General features: G+C 33.9%; 1 protein-coding gene across 2 annotated transcripts; it reads right to left on the reverse strand.

Moving 5' to 3' along the window:
- Nucleotides 1-3715: 3715 nt before the first annotated feature.
- Nucleotides 3716-19397, reverse strand: LOC101503103 (probable serine/threonine protein kinase IRE). Of its 2 annotated transcripts, XM_004506552.4 has the most exons (17): nucleotides 18775-19397; nucleotides 18418-18485; nucleotides 18096-18266; nucleotides 16678-18006; nucleotides 16126-16298; nucleotides 15655-15907; nucleotides 15303-15395; nucleotides 15077-15217; nucleotides 14901-14993; nucleotides 13899-14100; nucleotides 13643-13728; nucleotides 13202-13290; nucleotides 5821-5872; nucleotides 5675-5731; nucleotides 5434-5592; nucleotides 5173-5256; nucleotides 3716-4332 (listed from the first exon to the last, which is right to left on the reverse strand). In XM_004506552.4, the coding sequence occupies exons 1-17, from the start codon at nucleotides 19199-19201 to the stop codon at nucleotides 4249-4251; spliced, it is 3561 nt and encodes a 1186-aa protein (XP_004506609.1). In that variant the 5' UTR covers nucleotides 19202-19397; the 3' UTR covers nucleotides 3716-4248. The 2 variants fall into 2 exon arrangements, 1 of the variants encoding a protein (XP_004506609.1); XR_003473722.2 differs by lacking the exons at nucleotides 3716-4332; nucleotides 5173-5256; nucleotides 5434-5592; nucleotides 5675-5731; nucleotides 5821-5872 and having other exon boundaries at nucleotides 13237-13290; nucleotides 13872-14100.
- Between the last annotated feature and the right edge of the window lie 367 nt (nucleotides 19398-19764).

Below are 19764 nucleotides of genomic sequence, written 5' to 3' on the forward strand. Positions count from 1 at the left end.
AATTTCAAAAGAAACTATATATGTGAGTCCCATAAAAGATGTTTCTTTCCTCTCTTATTATTATTGCACCAAACAATGAAAACTTATTTGATTTGTATTTTTTCATTCCTTCCCCACGATTTTCACTTCTCTTCCCTCGCTCCCAATACAACATTAATGTTATTAAACATATTTTTTTAATTATATTTTGAAAAAAACTATTTAAGTAATATAGTTTATTATTGTTTTTATACATATAGAGGAAAGAGTACATGACATCTCATAGAATTGACAATTCTAATAGTGATATCATAGATTATATTTTATTATACTTACCACTCTCGAGGTACAATTATAAAACTACACTTAAAGTGACAATTGAGTCTTGATCTTAGCATACTCACCTAGGGTTGGACACAAACTCGTGTCCCGAAAATAATCGGACAGCCCACTGCTTAAACCCTAAACCCGAAAAGACAGGTTGAATATGTCAACTTTTGCGGGTCTATATGGTTTTTAATGTGCGGTTCGATTTATGACATTTTGACAGCATGTACCCGAACCTGCCCGATCTAATATATTATTAAAAATTAAAAGTTATACTACTTAAACTAAAAAGGCTTAATAACCTTAGCCCGTTTTTTAACCCTAATTTTCACCCTCACTCATGATTCAACTCAATATTCACCAAGAAACCCTAGCCACCATTGTCTTTGCTGCACAACCACAAATCCTTCACGCGATCTCCATGTTTCTGTTTTGATCTGAATCATAGTCACCTCTATCTTTGTCGTTGTCACTACCATTTCTCGTCACTAAGAAAGAAAATGTTAGTATTTAATGTTTAATGGTATTTAGAGTTTCTGACTTTCTTTTGTGTTTTATGAGTTTTTTTGACATTTTAAACTTGTTGAAGTTTTGTTTTGTTCTTGGATTGATTTTTGAATCTGTTTTGGGTTTCTAATATTGTTGTGTTTTAGGATTTTTTTCTCACATTTTAATTTTTGTTGAAGTTTTGTTTTTGTTATGGGTTTGATTTTTGAATCAGTTTTTGGTCTTTTAGGGTTTTTTTTTTTCGTTAGTATTTATTGTATAATGGGTCTATTTTATGATTTTTGTGACTTGTCAAATTTGTTGAACTTTTTTTGTAATAATATTATTTTTTAATATGTTTTTGTTCTTTTAGAGTTTCTATTTTAGGTCTTTTATGGTTTCCTTAATTATGGTTATTATTTATTGTTTAAAGAGTCTTTTAGGGTTTCTGATTTTGTTTTGAGTTATATAATTTTTCTGAAATTTTACTTTTTGTTGAAGTTTTGTTTTCGAATTTATTTTAGGTCTTTTAGGGTTTCTTTTTTTGGATCTTTTATGGTTTCTTAATTTATGATTAGTATTTATTGTATAATAGGTCTTTTAGGGTTTTTGATTTTGTTTTGGGTTTTATGATTTTTCTGACATTTTAAATTTAATGAATGTTGTTTTTGTTTATTGTTTGATTTTTGAATCTGTTTTAGGTTTTTTAGTGTTTCTCTTTTATGTCTTTTTATGGTTTTTTTTTTTGTTAAGTAAGATTCAATGTGTTTAACTTAGGGTTGTCTTTAAGATTATATTTTCAATTTATGTGTATATATTTTTAACTATTTTAGTTAATGTTGTAATGATATGTTTTTATGAGTTATTTATTTTGATTTATTTAATGAGATTTGTTAGATTTTTTTATTTATCTTTAAGGTTATCATTTATATTCATTATTTGGAAATATTTTTCTTACCTTAATTTTTTGTCACATGTTGGTAGAGTAAATTTATGTGTTCTTTCTATTAAAAATGTTACGATTGATTTCTAACTGTAAGTGTATACTTAAATTTCCTTCTTGAATTTTTGTTTGTTTATTTGTTTTTATGATGTATGCTTAACTTTTTTTTCCTAAATGGATGCCTCTATTTTTTTTATATTAATGTAATGTATGTTTATGTTTTTTTTTTCTTAATGAATACTTTTGTTTTATTTATATGTATTCTATGATACTTTCTTATTTAAACATAATTTATGATTCTAGAACATAGCTATTATTTTTTTAAATGTATGGTAATTACAAAATATATGTTTATGCCTAATTTTTGTTTTTCGATTTTAGCTTCTTTTTTTTTGTTTGTCATGTATGATATATTTTTTCTAAATGTATCATTCTTTCTCATTTTTTTAGTTTAATATATGTTTTTGTTTTTATCTTAATGCATTCTTCTAAATATAATATATTCTTGTTTTTTTTTCTTATTTAATATATTTTTATGTTTTTATCTAAATGTAATGTATTCTTGTTTTTTTTTTCTTCATAGAAGCATGTTTTTTTTTTCCTCCAAAATGTGTTGTATGAAAATTTCTTTTGTAAATAGTTATATATAATTCTAAGCTAAATAGCACTTGTGATCCCTTAACTTAATTCCAGTTAACGTTTTAGTCATTTATCTTTTTTTTTTTCTTTCCGATTTGGTCATTTATTTTAATTTTAAGTGACAATTTGATCTTTTATGTTTTAAAACGTCAACAATGTTATCTTTTTTTTTTTTTACAAAAATTTATCAAAATTTTCAAACAAAATCCATTAAATTAATTATATTTTGTAATATAAAACAAATTTAATCAAATTCGTAATTAAAATCTTCAAATAAACTCATATTTGTCATTCTTTATTTGATGTTGTTGGAGATGAAAATATGAGTCTATTTAAAGATTTAAGTTATGAATTTGATGAAATTACATTATATTGAGGCTGATAATTAATTTTATGAGTTTTGTTTGAAATTTTTTATGAGTTTTTTGAATTTTTGCAAAAAATAAGAATAATATTGTTGACATTTTAAAACATAAAATATCAAATTGCCACTTAAAATTAAAATAAAATACCAAATCGGGAGAAAAAAAAAAAGATAAATGACTAAAACATTAACTGAAATTAAGTTAAGGGACTACATATGGTATTTACCCATAATTCTATTACTTAGCTACTGTTTTTTATGTGATATATGCTTCTGTTTTTGCTAATTGCGTGATTCACTGTTTTATTTTTATTTTTTATAGTTCAAGATATGTTTTTAATTTTCTAAGTGTAACGTATGTTATTATTTTTTTCTTAATGCATGTATTTTTTTTTATAAATGTATGTTTAAGTATGATTCTATTTCTTTATGATTATTTTTTTCTTAAGCATGATTATGTTTTTTTTAAGTATGATTTTGTTTTTGTAAATATGCATAACTACTATTTTTTTTAAGTGTTTTTGTAAATATATATAACTACTGTATTTTTGTATATGTATGCTTCTGTTTTTTTTAGTATGCTAATTGTTTCTTTTTTTTTTTTTTTTACGGTAGAAATGCATGCCTCTGTTTTTTTTAATATATTGTATACTACCTTTTTTTATGTATAATGTATGATTTTAGAACATAGCTTCAGTTTTTTTCAATACAACCCCTTTATTAAATAATTGTCCCATATAAATATTAGTTCAACCCATTAAATATAAAAATACTACCCCTTAAATATTATTACAACCACTTAAATTTTTGTAACAATCCCTTAAATTTTAGTACAATCCCTTAAATATTGAGCGTTAATGTGGTTTGTATTTTATTGATTAAGACTCGTTCATTATTTCAGTGATAGATCAGCCTAGTTAAAATATACCTACTCAAAATATCAACAATAATGAATGTAGTGTAGCAACAACAATAGCTGAAACACTGCTTTTAAAACTACCAAAGTGAATTTCACTTTAATCTATTCATTGTTCTACTACAATGCGTATATGTACAAGAGATAAAGCTACCTAAACCCTTCAAGATGCATTTTCCACAAGACTCTGATTTTAGTAAAGGGTGTAAGACACTAAACTGCGGTCTAAGGTCTCACTCAACTAGATCCTAGAAAAAATAATTGTCATTTTAAACTATTGAAACGAAATCCCTAATGTGACCCAGTTACATCCCTCGACCATCGGATCTCAATCAACGGTGTAGATCATTTAAAATTGATTTCGTATATGTGTAATTGAAACCATCTGATCTCACATCGATGGTCGACATTTATGTAAGGAATTCGGGTCTCTAAACTAAAATGAAGCAGAGAATAAAAAAGAATTTTGATGCACGTCCCTTTGCTGCTAAGTTGATATCAATCACAGATTATAAATGTTCATATTGTTTTCTTCAAGAAGTTCCGCCTATTTGAACTTTACTGCTTGGAGAAATTTACAGACCTCTAGCTATATCACGAAACAGATGGGTTGGAGTCATTGGGTGATTCCTTGGAGTTCTTAATCACCATATTGATAGACGCTAGCTGAGACAAATTCTGTAAGAAAGAAAGTAATAAAAGAATTTTTGTCAATCACATGGAAAAGTACAAACTCATCTTTCATATTGCAAATATAATGAGAATCTAGCCAATGCAACTAGGGAAATAATTTGTTATACTTAGTTTAATATTTAGTGTAGAGGGTTCTTGAGTTTTGCCCAAATTTGTTGTAAAGGGTTACTAATATGGTGTTAATTATGTTATCGAATTTCCGCCTATCTTATAAGATTTTACTAAGCTTAAGCTAGCTAATTCATGAACATGCTCACTCGCCAACCTCCCATTAAATTTGAACAAAAAACTCATGAAAACAAGTGATGAGCAATTTTATTTTCCTTGCCATCTAAACCAACCAACAACTTTGGTAAATCTTTCAATTTCTAACATAACAAATTAAGGGCAAGTGATTTTAAGGAGATGGAGATGAAAAGGGACAAAAGAGACATTTCGTTCACATAACAAAAACACCAATTTAGGATTACTAAGTGTGCCAATTCTACAATACATTATAAAATTTTAGTGCATTAGTATATCAAATTGTCATCATAGTCCAACTTTGTATCCATACGTGAATGGTTATAGAAGAATCAATGACAAATATAATTTCTTAATTTGCTAAACTGGCATAATTATAAACGTCTATGTGGATAGTGTACATACATACCACAAAATAACGAGGGAAATGTTATTATGAATTCATAACTATACAGTGTATTGTATAAGTAAACAATCACTACTTGATAGTTGTTGATACTTCATACAACAAAATGCAATAATATTGACCTAGTATGACTAATTATATTCACAAAATATAACATCAAGCATGATAGTTATTACCTTAAATGAGAAGTTACTAAACGAGTACTGAACCTCAAGAGCAGGACCACCATCGAATTCTGCTAAACTACAACATTCATCACCCTGCTTAACCAGTATATGGTCAGAAAAAGTCATAGTAAAAGAGGGTTGGCAGAAAAATAACATCAAGAAATCTTTGTTCCAGACCAAATTAAAAACTTATTTTCAAAGGGGAAAAAAAGCAATTCATGTGAAGTTAATTTGTAGTTCATAAGAACTAAAATTAAAAAGTATTCTTACATCTTCATCTAATGCATCACTTCCTGAACCACTGCTGCTTGTATCAGTAATGCCATCAAAATCACTACCTCCAGCACAATGTTCATCCTCTGGATTCCATACATACCGGCTCATAAAATAACTTGTATCAAGAGCTTCAGCTGATGGTATGAACATAGCCTGCACAAAATTTGGGCGGAACCCAAGTGTGAGAAATCAAGAGATAAAACATATCAAGCTCAAATAAAGTTAAAATGACGACCTTCTGCCTTGCAAGTGTATCCCAATTAATATCCTTGAAGAAAACATGGCGTTTAACCTGCCAAATAAATATAGTGTTGCCTTTTGTGTAAATGTGATATCATAATTTGTAAGTACTTCATTCATAAAAGGAACAAAATAACTCACTTCCGTAGCTCCTGTAGCACCTAATCTTTGGACTGGGTTCTCAATTAACAATCTGAAAGAGAATTTACTATCAGCCAAAACCAACGTGACAGGAATCCTAATGTTTCAAGTTGAAAGAGGACTGTTTTTACCTAGAAATGGCATAATTCATGTAATATCTTTTACTAGAGGTATCATAGGAATGCAAAACACTTGAAGAAGCTACTTATACCATGTAATAACAGTATGGTTTCTCAAATGGGTCTAGCTTGTTCTGACAAATTGTGATAATTTTGTAAGCCACTGCTAAGTTCTAACCACATCTCTACTGTGTCAGTTTGTCGTTGATAACTCACAATAGTAAAGATAAACATGGAAAAATCGTCAACTTGACTTTTCACACTGTCTAACCCTATTCTTCCATTCCATCACAAAGCTTGTGAGTATGCATGCGCGAACTCACAACTATCCCCTTTTCTCGTACATATTCTTGTACTTTCTTTTTCTTCTATACAGTGACATGTTATACAAGTAAAAAATATAATCAATTCATGTCACAAATGTTCAACAACATACTGAATGCAACAAGTCCCTTTGGAAAAAAGGCTTCAGTTATCTTGGTTTGTATTTGGTCGTTTACACAACCTGGACTATGAGTAAGTTGTTAGAGAAGGAAGAAATAAATGGTATTTATGGGCAGTTATGTTTTTATTATTTGTCAATTATATTGTTTATTTCTAGGAATAAATAGAGAAAGGAAAGGTATAATTGATAATGGGGAAGTTATTGAGTGGTTATGGGAGGGAGAGACCAAGCTCTCTAATTCTTAGGGGATTTGTTGAGACAAAATCTTAAATTAATGTTTTGATGATAATCAAACAAAGTTAATTAATATTCTAATTATAATTCTAAAAGTGTGTTGCTATTTAACAATGTCTTTTTGAGTGAATTAATTGAAGGTAGGTATGAAATATAAACAACACAAGATCATTTTTGAAGAAGCAAGGTCATTATGAGAAAGCAAGATCATTATGGTCATTAAAAACAGAAGTATGAAAAACGAAGATCGGTTTTTTCACAACTTTCAATTTATTCAAGTCAAGAACATTCTGGTTTGCAAAAAAACAAAGCTTTCCAAACACAAGATTGTTCTGGTTTACGAAAGTACCAGAGTTAAGTACACAAGATTATTCTTGACAGATTTAATCCAAAAAAATCAACAAAGGCAAAGCAAAGCATCAAAATCAAACAACAAGACACTAATATTGCATCTCTGAGCAGCCAGCCTACGAAGCAGAAAAAGCATGACATCCAACAGTTGTCAAAAGTTCTCAGTCCATCACTTACTAAAAACAAAAACGAAGATCGTTCTGGTTATAAAGCAAGAACATTCTCGTTATATTACTACACATGTCTATTAAAATTAAAAGCAAACAGCTAGATTCCCAATGGCTACATGAGTTGTCACAAGTCTTCATCAAGCTTATAAAAGGTGCAAGCAATCAATCACTTAAACAATCATTCTTGGTAAATCTAAGTTCTTCACTTAGCACAAGCTCCAGTTCTTTTCACTAAATTTAAGGATCTATTTGCTGAGTCTGTTTGCGGAGAATTAAAACTCTGTTGAGTGTATTCTAATCCATCAATCCTCTTTATCATTTCATTTGAAACTCAAGACTATAGTGCTAAAGATTGTTTGAGTATATTGTAAAAATCCTTTTGTAATTAAAAGGTGACTTGTAAAAAACCCTTTCTGGACTGAAAGGTAATTGTTGGAAATCCTTTTAAGATTGAGAAGTGAAATATTGTAACTGATCAAGATTGATCTCGAATGTTGGTGTGAAAAGCAAAAACATTCTTGTTTGAACACTTTAGTGATAAAGCTCACAAATTGTGAGAACTGAACGTAGTCTACTTTGAGTGGACCAGGATATATTATTGTGTGATTCTCTTTCCACTATAGTGAAAAAGCTCACAAATTGTGAGTACTAGACGTAGCCCACTTTGGGTGAACCATGATATATTACTGTGTGATTGTCTTTCCCTTATCTCTATATTTTTTTCTTACTCAGAAAGCATAGATCACGTAGGGAAAATTTCTTTTGTTTTCACTAACCAAGAACGTTCTACTTTTGTTGTATTTGAAACCAAGATTGATCTTGAGTTTAACTAAATTTAAAAGCAAGAATTAATTTCAAAAAAAGGGGAATCACAATTCAAACCCCCCTTCCTTGTGATTGATATTGTCATGTCAGGATTGACCAAGACTCTCGAATTTCTTGGATAGGAATTGCCTTGCAACAAGCCTCTCTAATTCTTTGTATGGAAAATAATCCTTAAAACATGGAAGAAGAGAGAACCTAACAAATGGAAACACGACAACAATTAAACGCGTTAAGGGAAACTATTTGTAAAATAACTTTGGGCACACATGATAATGGACATACAATACTATGAATCACCAAGGGCTGGGTGGAAACTGTGGGGATCAAACCGGTTTCAATAATGATGAAGAATGATGGAGGAAGTTAAAAGTTCAGATATTTAAGCCACTTGGGAACCGGTTGCAACTATCATGGAGTTGGGGATCAAATTGGTTTCAAAAGTGATGAAGAACGATGGAGTAAATTAAAAAAAAAAAAAACAGATTTTGAAGCCACTTGGGAACCGATTGCAACTATCATGAAACAACTTGTTCATTTCAGCTTAAGGACAAGGTGATTCAAAAGGGGGAGTATTGTTAGAGAGGGCATAAATAAATGGTAGCTATGGGCAATTATGTATTAATTATTTGTCAATTATGTTATTTATTTTTAGGAATAATAAATAGAGAAAGGAAAGGGGAAAGTTATTGAGTGGTTATGGGAGGGAGAGACCAAGCTCTCTAATTCTTTGAGGGAGAGACCAAGACTCTCAAATGTCTTGGATAGGAATTGCCTTGCAACAAGCCTCTCTAATTTTTGGTAGGGAACCCACTGTAACCAGTCTGAATGCGTGAATTATCCATTTTCTATAGTGTAATTTTGCTTTTGTTGTAATCCTATTCTATCATCAATAAAAGTCAGTTTCGACAATTGAATTCTCTCATTTGTACTACTAGTTTCTAACATAAGTTTCATGTAAGCTTGATTACATAGTTTAGCTTTAAGGATATTGTTGAATAAGAGAAAATGAGAGAGACATATGGTGAAACCGTGTGTCTGAACTACACAACGGAGTCTGTTTTATATAGGCTCAAGACAATAAATACAAAAATAAATATGGGAGATATTATCCCTATTTACATGATATGTAATAAATATAAATATATTTTCAACACTCCCCCTCAAGCTGGAGCATATAAATCATATGCACCAAGCTTGTTACATATAACTGATTCGAGGACCTCTCAGAGACTTAGTGAATACATCTGCCAATTGATCATTGGAATTAACAAAACTAGTGGTGATGTCGCCTGATTCGATCTTCTCCCTTACAAAGTGACAATCTATCTCAATATGCTTGGTCCTCTCATGAAAAACTGGATTAGAGGCAATGTGCAATGCTGCTTGATTATCACATATTAATGTCATTTGTGTTGCCTCTTCAAATTGAAGCTCTTTGAGTAACTGTTTCAACCAAATGAGCTCACAAGTCACTAATGCCATAGCCCTGTATTCAGCTTCAGCGCTAGATCTTGCAACTACACTTTGTTTCTTACTCTTCCAAGATATTAAGTTTCCTCCAACAAGTACACAATACCCAGAAGTGGATCGCCTATCAATGGGTGAGCCTGCCCAATCGGCATCTGAATAACCAACTATCTGAGTATGTCCTCTGTTTTCATAAATTAGACCTTTTCCTGGAGCACCTTTAATGTATTTCAAGATTCGTATCACAATATCCCAGTGTTCTTGACAAGGAGAATTTAAGAATTGACTTACCACACTGACTGCAAAAGAAATGTCTGGACGGGTGACTGTGAGGTAGTTTAATTTACCAACCAATCTTCTGTATCTCCCTGAATCTAAAAATGGCTCCCCATGATTAGGTAGAAGTTTGACGTTTGGATCCATAGGAGTGTCAACCGGTTTGGCATTCAACAAACCTGTCTCTTCAAGAATATCCATAGCATATTTTCTTTGTGAAATTACTAAGCCGTCCTTAGATTGGGCTACCTCAATACCCAAGAAGTAGCGGAGCTTGCCAAGATCTTTAGTTTGAAACTGATGAGATAAATGTTGTTTCAATTGGAGTATGCCCTGTTGATCACTACCAGTTATGACAATATCATCTACATAGACAATCAAGTAAATGCACCCTTGGGTTGAGTGACGATAAAAAAGAGAATGATCAGCTTCACTTCGAATCATGCCAAATTGTTGCACTACTGTGCTAAATCTACCAAACCAAGCTCGAGGAGACTGTTTAAGACCATAGAGAGACCTCTGAAGTCGACAAACCATGGTAGAGGACTCCCCCTGAGCAACAAACCCAGGTGGTTGCTCCATATACACTTCTTCTTCAAGGTCACCATGCAAAAAAGCATTTTTAATGTCAAGTTGATGTAGAGACCAATGTCTGATGGCTGCAATAGAGAGGAGTAGTCTAACAGAGGCCATCTTAGCCACAGGGGAGAAAGTATCACTGTAATCGAGGCCAAAAACTTGAGTGTACCCTTTTGCTACCAAACGAGCTTTAAAACGATCAATCTTACCATCAGGACCAACTTTCACCGTATAAAGCCAACGACATCCTACTAAAGACTTTCCCGACGGTAAAGGAACCAATTCCCATGTACCACTACTCTGAAGTGCACACATCTCGTCAATCATTGCTTGTCTCCACTCTGGGTGAGATAAAGCTTCACCTGGAGATTTAGGAATAGAAACAGAAGACAGGGAAGACAAACAAGTATAATGCAAAGGAGAAAGACGATGGTAACTCAAGCCAATGTAATGAGGGGATGGGTTACGAGTAGGACGTATACCTTTACGAATAGCAATAGGAATATCAAGGGTCGGATCCGATAAAGAAGGAGGTGGCGGTGAAGGAGCGTCTGGAGTGACCTCGGTATCAAGAACAGGTGTAGGGACATGTACAACCGATGGTGGTTGACGACGACGATATGTCTGAAGAGGTTGTACAGTTGGAGGATCAACAAGAGGAGTCTCAAGTGGGACAGTGGGAGGGGCCACAGGAGGTGTCTCAGGTGGGGCATACGTAATAGGCTCTAATGGTAAAAGAGAAGGTGAAATAGACTTTGGTAGGTCCAGAGGAATAGTTGCAGACAAAGGATCAGGAAGCGACTCATAGTATGTAACAGACTCAAAAAATGTGACATCAGCCGATATGAGATATCGTCGAAGAGTAGGAGAATAACAACGATAACCTTTTTGGGACCGATGATAACCCAGAAAGACACATTTTAATGATCGAGCTGAAAGTTTGTCAAGACCAGGAGTGAGATTGTGGACAAAACATGTAGATCCGAAGACCCGAGGAGGAAGTGAGTGAAGAGGGGTACCAGGAAAGAGGATCGAGTGAGGGACTTTGTTATCAAGAGCAGACGAAGGCATGCGATTTATAAGATAGCACGCCGTTAGAACAGCATCGCCCCAAAAGCGAGATGGTACATTACCATGAAGAAGGAGAGTACGAGTGGTTTCAATAAGGTGCCGATTTTTGCGTTCGGCTACCCCATTTTGTTGAGGTGTATGAGCACAAGATGTTTGATGAAGAATGCCGTTAGAGGTCATAAAATTTTGAAATTGATGGGACAAATATTCACGGGCATTATCACTGCGCAAAGTGCGAATGGATACACCAAATTGAGTTTTAATTTCCTTATAAAATTGTTCAAAAATAGAAAATAATTCAGACCTATTTTTCATTAAAAATAACCACGTACAACGGGAAAAATCATCGATAAAGGTAACAAAATATCTAGACTCAAGTGTGGAAATAGTACGAGAGGGACCCCAAACATCTGAGTGAACTAAAGCAAATGGGGAGGAAGCTCGTTTATTAGCTCGATCAGTGAAATGACTACGAGTGTGTTTCCCTAATTGACACGACTCACAATTTAAGCTAGATATTTTGGTTAGATTAGGTACTAATTGTTGAAGTTTGGGAAGACTCGGATGACCTAACTGAGCATGTATAGTAAGAGGAGAATATGTGGTAGGGCACGCTGTTGATGGGTTTGAGAGATAATAAAGACCATTAGACTCACATCCGACACCAATTTGTCGTCCTGATATTCGGTCTTGCAAAGTAACATTGCAATTAGTAAATGTGACAACACAGTCATGAGAACGAGTCAATCGACTGATAGAAATTAAATTAAATGGGCATCCAGGCACATAAAGGACAGATTTAACTAACAGAGTAGGGAGGATTTGGACAGTGCCAATCCCTTGAGACTGTGTTTGGGAACCATTGGCTGAGACTATCCTAGGTAAATAACCAGATGTTGTGAGAGAGGAGAAAAGAGTCTTATTACCAGTAATGTGATCAGATGCACCAGAATCGAGAATCCATGGGCTATGAGAAGGTGAGATGCAAACAGGTGAATTATCACTTTGTGCGGCGGAAACAGCGGAACTCGAGTTCTGACAATACTCTCTCCACCGAAGAAAATCTTTATAAGTAGCCATAATCAATAAGTAGTAACCTAAAAACCAGCAGCGAAACAATGGCAGAATATGGTTTTTTTTTTTTTTTTTTTTTTTTCCGATGAACAGTGTTGCGCGATGAACAGTGTCGCGCGATGAACAGTGAACAGTGGAGGAAAAAATGAACGAAAAAACGACAAAGAAGGGTAAACCGGAATTGAGACACGGTTTACCGAAAAAAAAATCTCACCGAAGGACAGTGGGTCCCGGGGTAATTACGGTATAGGGTTGTCTCTCTTAATAGGCTCTAGATACCATGTTGAATAAGAGAAAATGAGAGAGACATATGGTGAAACCGTGTGTCTGAACTACACAACGGAGTCTGTTTTATATAGGCTCAAGGCAATAAATACAAAAATAAATATGGGAGATATTATCCCTATTTACATGATATGTAATAAATATAAATATATTTTCAACAGATATCTTGCTTGCCTTGCCCATAAAGATGAACACATGAACCAATTTTCTTATAGTAGACATGTTAAACACTGAAAAACAATTAATCTACCCAACATTTACTATTATCTTAATCTTTCAGTATATACCAGCAGCACCAACATGCTCTCCTGTCAAAACTTATTGAGGCGCCCTGGCTTTACATATCAATTTTTACTAGACGTTGATGCCTAGAGTTGGCATCTACTGGGTAAATATGAATAGAATGTACATATTACTTTTGCAGTTTCATAGTATAATCTCGTTGAAACATCCATAAAATACATATCTACTTTGATAATGCTTACTTATTCATCAAATCGTAAGCTTCATAGCTGATCTCCTCGGGAAACCTTGGCCATTGTATGTCTTTGTTAATTATGTTATCAAAAATTTGCTGCAAGCAAAAAACAATGAGCAATAGTGTTTAGATATGATATTCTTCCATATTTTCAAAATAAAAAGTCATCAAACTCTTAAAGTTCCAACAAATCAATAGGTAATTGAAATTAAAGATCAAAACAAATATAACCGTATGCAAAAATGCGGATATCTATTAGCAATACCCCAAACAAAGGTACCAGATGTAGTTTGAAAAACAAAACCCATCCAGTTGAGGGACACTCTACAATCTAACAGGAGCGATCACTCCGCTTTAAAAGATAAATTATACATGACTTGAGCAACTGAAAAGAAGTAGAGAAGAAACAAAAAGCTGCCATCTATATCTTCTTTAAATATTAGCCTACCTGTGGATGTTCTGCATTAAAAGGTGGAATACCCACAAGAAGCTCATAAAGTATGACACCCACAGACCACCAATCTGCAGTTACACCTACAGGAGTGCAAACGTATATAAGAATATATGCAAAATAAAAACAAATTCGAAATAAAAAATAAAATGAAATACAATTAGTTATTTATTTATTAAAAAACGAATTGGCTAACTAAAAGCACTTTTCGCGTAATAAGATGTACTATTTAATCAGCAGATAAACTGCAAACCATGTCCCATGCCCAGAAGTATTTCGGGTGCCAAATAGTCTGGGGTGCCAACTACTTTTTGTTGTTCACGTGCTTCCCTCTTTGAAACATGTCGAGGTTTTGGTTCATCATTGCCTAGAAAATCATTAGTGAAAGATGAGGGTGCTGATAAATCATCCGTGCTGTTGATGAGACCAACTTTTGAGAGTCCAAAGTCCGTCAACTGTAATAACAAGGATCAAAACAATTAGAAAAGAGTCAAATAACATTTTCATGAGAAAATTGTAAGATGGTCTATTGTAATTAATAGAAATTCATTGCCCACGGGACACAACCTTACAAATCATGGGATAAAAACCTAAAAACTTGTGCTTGTTACTGTTTCATATTGGCTGGATATATGGATAACATGCTTCTCATAATAACTTGGATAACCCTCTCCGCTAAAGCTAGCTATTGGAATTGAGTATTGCACCAACGAAAATTCTAATATAATATCAAATCCTATCGCAATACAAATGTCTATTATCAATTATTTTAAACTTCACAGTTTAAAGGTCCAATCCAAGGCGTAAAAGAGTTCTTTATTGGTCCTGGCCCATGCCGGAACAATTATCATTCCACATTGATTGGGTATAAGAGCAAAGTGCCTCTTGTAATGAAGCACTGAACACTATTTCCTTTCAACTATCTTCTTTGGCTGAGATAGGTTCAGTCCATTTGCAATTCAAATCTGATATCAATCTTAATGGTAAGCCAACCTCAAATGTTTACCCCTCTCAAATTCTCCGTCCAAATGCCCAGTCCTCAACGTCAATGGTCGGGTGTTAACATCCCACTTTGGCTAGCTATATGAGCAAAGTAACCTTTCCAGTGACTAGGGAACTTCTCCTTGCTAGTAACCTAATGATGGTAATCGGGGACAGTCTACTAAGAATATTGTCATTTAAAAGTTTTTTTTGGCTGATATAAAAAAAACGACAAGGGAAAAGTATGTAAAAGAATTGAATCCATGATACGGACCTTAATGTGACCATCTTGACCAATCAACAAGTTATCCGGCTTCAAGTCTCTATGAATTATATTCAAGGAATGCAAGTACTCCAATGCAAGAACCTGTACAGCGACCACGAAAAATAAAAATTAGGATAAATAAAGACAAATTTTGAACTAAAACTACCAAAAGCCAACATGCTTACAACTTCTGCAATATATATACGAGCCATATCTTCATCTAAGCATCCTAGGTTTTTCAACATAGAATAGAGATCGCCGCCATTTAAATACTCCATAACCAAATAAAGATTTTCCTTACATGTGAAAGAGTAGAAAAATCGGACCTGTTCATCACAGTTACATGAAAATCAGATTTGTTAACAATGGGCATCAACGTCATAAATGAACGACATGGTATGGCCTGCATACCACGAAAGGGTTCCTAACAGATATAAGGATGTCTCGCTCAGCCAAAATACTTTGAACGGCATTTTTACGAATCATATCTGCCTTTTTCAGAACCTACAAAAATATCAAAGAACAGTTCAAACTTTTTCTAAGTACTCAGTTAATTTGACAAGCCTTTTTAATAGTTTCTATAAGCAATTATAGACAGCCATAACTAATTGACAATGCTGGACTGAAGAATACATGTATTGTTTTACAACTTCAGGAATGGCGAAACGCTTTTTGTAAGCAATTTTTAATAATATACTTCATAGAATCAATTTATCTCAGCTTTCTTTCTGCAAAGTAATCATTTCAGTTTGAAGAAGCTTGCCTTAATAGCAAATAAATCACCAGTTGCTCTTTTTCGGGCAAGAAAAACTCGTCCATATGCCCCCCTGCTTATTGGTTTTATTATTTCAAAATCTTCAATAGAAGTTCTGTCCTTAGAACAAGGATTAATCGGGCTAGCACGAAGGCTACTACGGACTGTATCATCATCGACCGAACTCTCTTCATCAGCCATGCTATGTGATGAGTCTACCTTTTCATCTTCTATTTGCCCACAAAGGGTTACATATTTCTCCCTATAAAAGGTGTAGAAGATTTCAAGGTAAGATTTTAAGCATTATTTTGATAGGAGGATAAAAAATAACACAGAATAGGAATGGCACAACTTTCAGTTTATGCTGTCAAATGTTGACAATAGTGGTTGTCATAAATGGTGGAAAAAGTTAGCGATACTTAAAAATCCCCAAAGTATATGGTAGCCCTAGAAACAAGACGAAAAGGTGAAAATGCTCACTGCAAAAGTTTCTCTATTCGTCGGCCAAAAGTCTCCACAATAAGTGCATCCACTTTTCTGTCCTGAATTGCGTATTTCAGGTCTTCCAAGCGATCAAGCATATACTCCAAAGCACTGTAGTCACAGTTGTTCACATTTGCAACAGCACGAGCTATTTCAACTAGCTTATTTATCTGTCATTTGACAGTCTAATTTATCAATAATAAAATCAGAGAGGAATGCTAGCGCTCCATTCTTTGAAGTTTGAACACACTCTTGCATTCATTTCTCCAAAAGTCAACAGCTTTTTAGAAGGTGATCAATTTAGGAGAAAACTAACTTGATTTTTATAAAATAGACCAATCACAAAGAATGTGTTCAAGTGTGCATTCAAAAGAGTGTATCACTAGCATGTCCCAATTTTCAAAAAATAAATCTGACAAAAATATGACAGATGAATCTCATGAACTATATATAATGTATAGAAGTTGATAATATGCTTTCATTTAGTATACTGTTTTTCTGCATTTAATGATTTATTATGAAGAATAACAACCACAAGGAGGTATATACCTGGTCATAACTCTCAAAATCAGAAACTGCTCTTCTTCCACTTAGTAGCATTTCTATTTGACTTGTTCTTGGTGTAACCAACGGTGATCGCGGAGTCAAGCTTCCAGGTGATGATACCTTTGTGCCCTGATCAGGTTTTATTATTTCAGATGAAAGGTTCAGATCATCTGCGGCAAAACTATTGTCAGGATCAGGAGTAGGTTCAAGCATGTCTTCAGAGCATCTACGAGACAAGTTATTTCTGTCTAGAGATAACTCATTGAATTCTTCATGCAAACTTGATGTTGACACTCTAGCAGCCTCAAAGCTTTCTCCATGAGTATCAGTACTTTTAGGTGTCCAAGATTCAAGTAACCTTTCAATAGTTTCGGAAACTCTTTCGAGCCGCTCATTTATAGTTAAGCCTTTCAAATCACATTTATCAGCAATTGCGCATATTTGAGAATGCTCCTCCACATGTACGATTGGTATTTCAACCTCACAAATCCTGCAGATCATTGAATTATCATATGCTAGATTTTGCTGATCACCCCAAAATCCCCAAGAAACCTTTCGCGTTCTAGATGACGACTGTGAATGTTCACGGTGACATGACATAGTATCCAAATTTTCAGCATTTTCATCTTTCACTAGCAATGGATCAGGTTCACCTTTTGATGAGAAATCTACTGCATCTTGATCTTTGCGCTTTTTCTCAGCAGCTGATGGAAGCTTTCTCCATGAAGACATCTTATAGCTGCTAGGAGTAGACTCAACACTTTTAGCTGTAGTAACTTCCACATTGTCAATCACACCACTCTCATGTTGGTCAGCTTGACTTTGTTTTGTTATTGGTTTGTCTTCCTCTTTTCCATGCGACTTTTTCAACTGCTTCTCAGCCATCTCATGTCCACTGGGTGGAAGACCGCAATTCTCAGCAGCCTTCAAAATTTGCTCGGAATATACTCCAAGATCGCTGAGTTGGTGAAGACCCAGAATGTGATCTTGTTCATAACCACTTTCCTTCTGGAATTGCACTAGACGAGTGCACCTAGAGAGAATAAACAAAAGGCGAGTATGAGCTTGCTTGAGGATCCCCACTGGTATTTCTTGACGTTTGTCATCTAGTTTTTGAACAATAGTTTCACATTTGATCCAAAACTCAGTAGGCGACATCTTTGCACATTGTCGTGCAACAACCAACAAATCTTCCAACCCCTCTTTCCATTCACAAGGAGACTCAGATGCTTTTTCAAGACTACCCACCAAATCACCAGCATAACCACCCAAATCAGAATCAACTTCTTCCTTTAGCTTTTCAAACTTAGCTCTAATCGCCACCATGACTTCCTGCAACATTTCATTTCAAGGTAAAAAAAACGATGATCAGGATCAGCTGTAGTAATACGAAACTAAAAAGAAATCGAAACAAAGAGTACCTCCACATGCCCACGATGTTTCCAAATTGGAAAAGGCCTAACTCCTTTGGAGTTGAGTTCATGAGAAAAGCTTTTAATATCACGGTTTCTCTTTTTCCTGCCACTTGTAAGTCGAAGGATTTCCTGAAAACGTGGGGATTGTATTTCTTTGGCGAAAGCTGCATGATTACCCTGTACCAAAACAAAAACACACGCCATGAACCTGAGCTACCTACATTTCTCCAACTACTGAATACACACATTTAAAAAAAAAAAATATTAAATTAAAAAACACACAGAAATTAATTCAGTAAAGATTATATATAAAAATATAATAAATCACCTCCAGCCCAGGAAGGAGTTGTGAATGAGCTTTCAATGATTTACATTGATTCCGATGAACTTTTTCCCCTAACGAAGCACAACAGTGAAATAATTCACTAACCAGTACATTCCAAAATTAAATTAAAGATACACGCCAAAGAAATTTAATGCTCAACAAAATCGCAACCAATCATAAATATGATTTGAAAAGTAATTATGATTAAAATCAAACGTTTTTAATGATCAGAGACACTTATGATTGATTGACATGGTAAAATATATTCTCCGAGGAAGTATATAAATTAAATCATGCTTCTTATTATTAAAGAATAAAAAACAAGATGAATCAAGGAAAAGAAAGAATGTGTATATATACCTAGGTCTTTTGGATGTGAAGATTTGAATTTAGATTTGGCGACATTGTTGATAGCGACATGTAGAACAGCGTCTTTTCCGATGAACGAAGGAGCACCAGCCGAAGAAGAATGACGAAGAGGAGAGGAGAATCGCGTTCGAATGTGATTAAGACCTAAAGAAGACGCAAGCAAAATGGAAGAAGAAGAATCAGCACGTTCGAGTTCAACACATTGTTCCTCATCATCATTCTTGCTGTTGTTATTGTTGTTATCTTCTTCGCCTTCTTCAACTTCATTGGAGGAGGATATTACCGCGGTGTGTCGATTCAGAATGTGAGGGATTTTCTGGAGCTTGTTTGCTCTGGCGGAGACAGGTGACGGCGTCGATGGAGAGGGATCGGTTGTTGAGGAATTCGGCGGCGGTTGCGGCGGAGGAATCGACGACATGGATCGATGATGAGGTTGGGATTCTTCATAGCATTGTGATGAGAGAGAGATAGAGAGAGGTTTGAATGAAGAAAAGAAAGGTGTTTGTGACAGAGGGAGAGATTTTCGCGGGTGGAGGAGGAAGAAAATTGAGACAGCAAAGCGGGGATTTTGATTTTCAGTTTTGGAAAGGAAGAAGGTAGTTCGTTAAACGTGCTTCCCGCGAAAAAAGTGCGTTGGTTGTTCAATTATTTTTACTATTACTATTACGTGTCTCTGTGAATGAGTCTTGATTCATGTACGAATCACCGTGGCTCCAACTCACTTTTTCTTATCACACTTACCTACTCTTTTGATACTTCCAAAAGTTGTACATTTCCAATAAAAAAAAGAATTGTGTTATCTTCTTTTTTTTATTCAGAAAAAAATATTAGGGTGAAGATATTATACTTAAAGAACATTTTAAAGAGAACGTTTTAAAGTTCGTCTATATTTACTGTGAATTTAATATTTATCTTTTTATTATTAAATTAAATCATTACATAGTTGTATAAATTTAAATCAATATATTTAAAATTAAAATA

This window comes from Cicer arietinum, chromosome 6 (genome assembly GCF_000331145.2).
Source record: "Cicer arietinum cultivar CDC Frontier isolate Library 1 chromosome 6, Cicar.CDCFrontier_v2.0, whole genome shotgun sequence".
NCBI lineage: Eukaryota > Viridiplantae > Streptophyta > Magnoliopsida > Fabales > Fabaceae > Cicer > Cicer arietinum.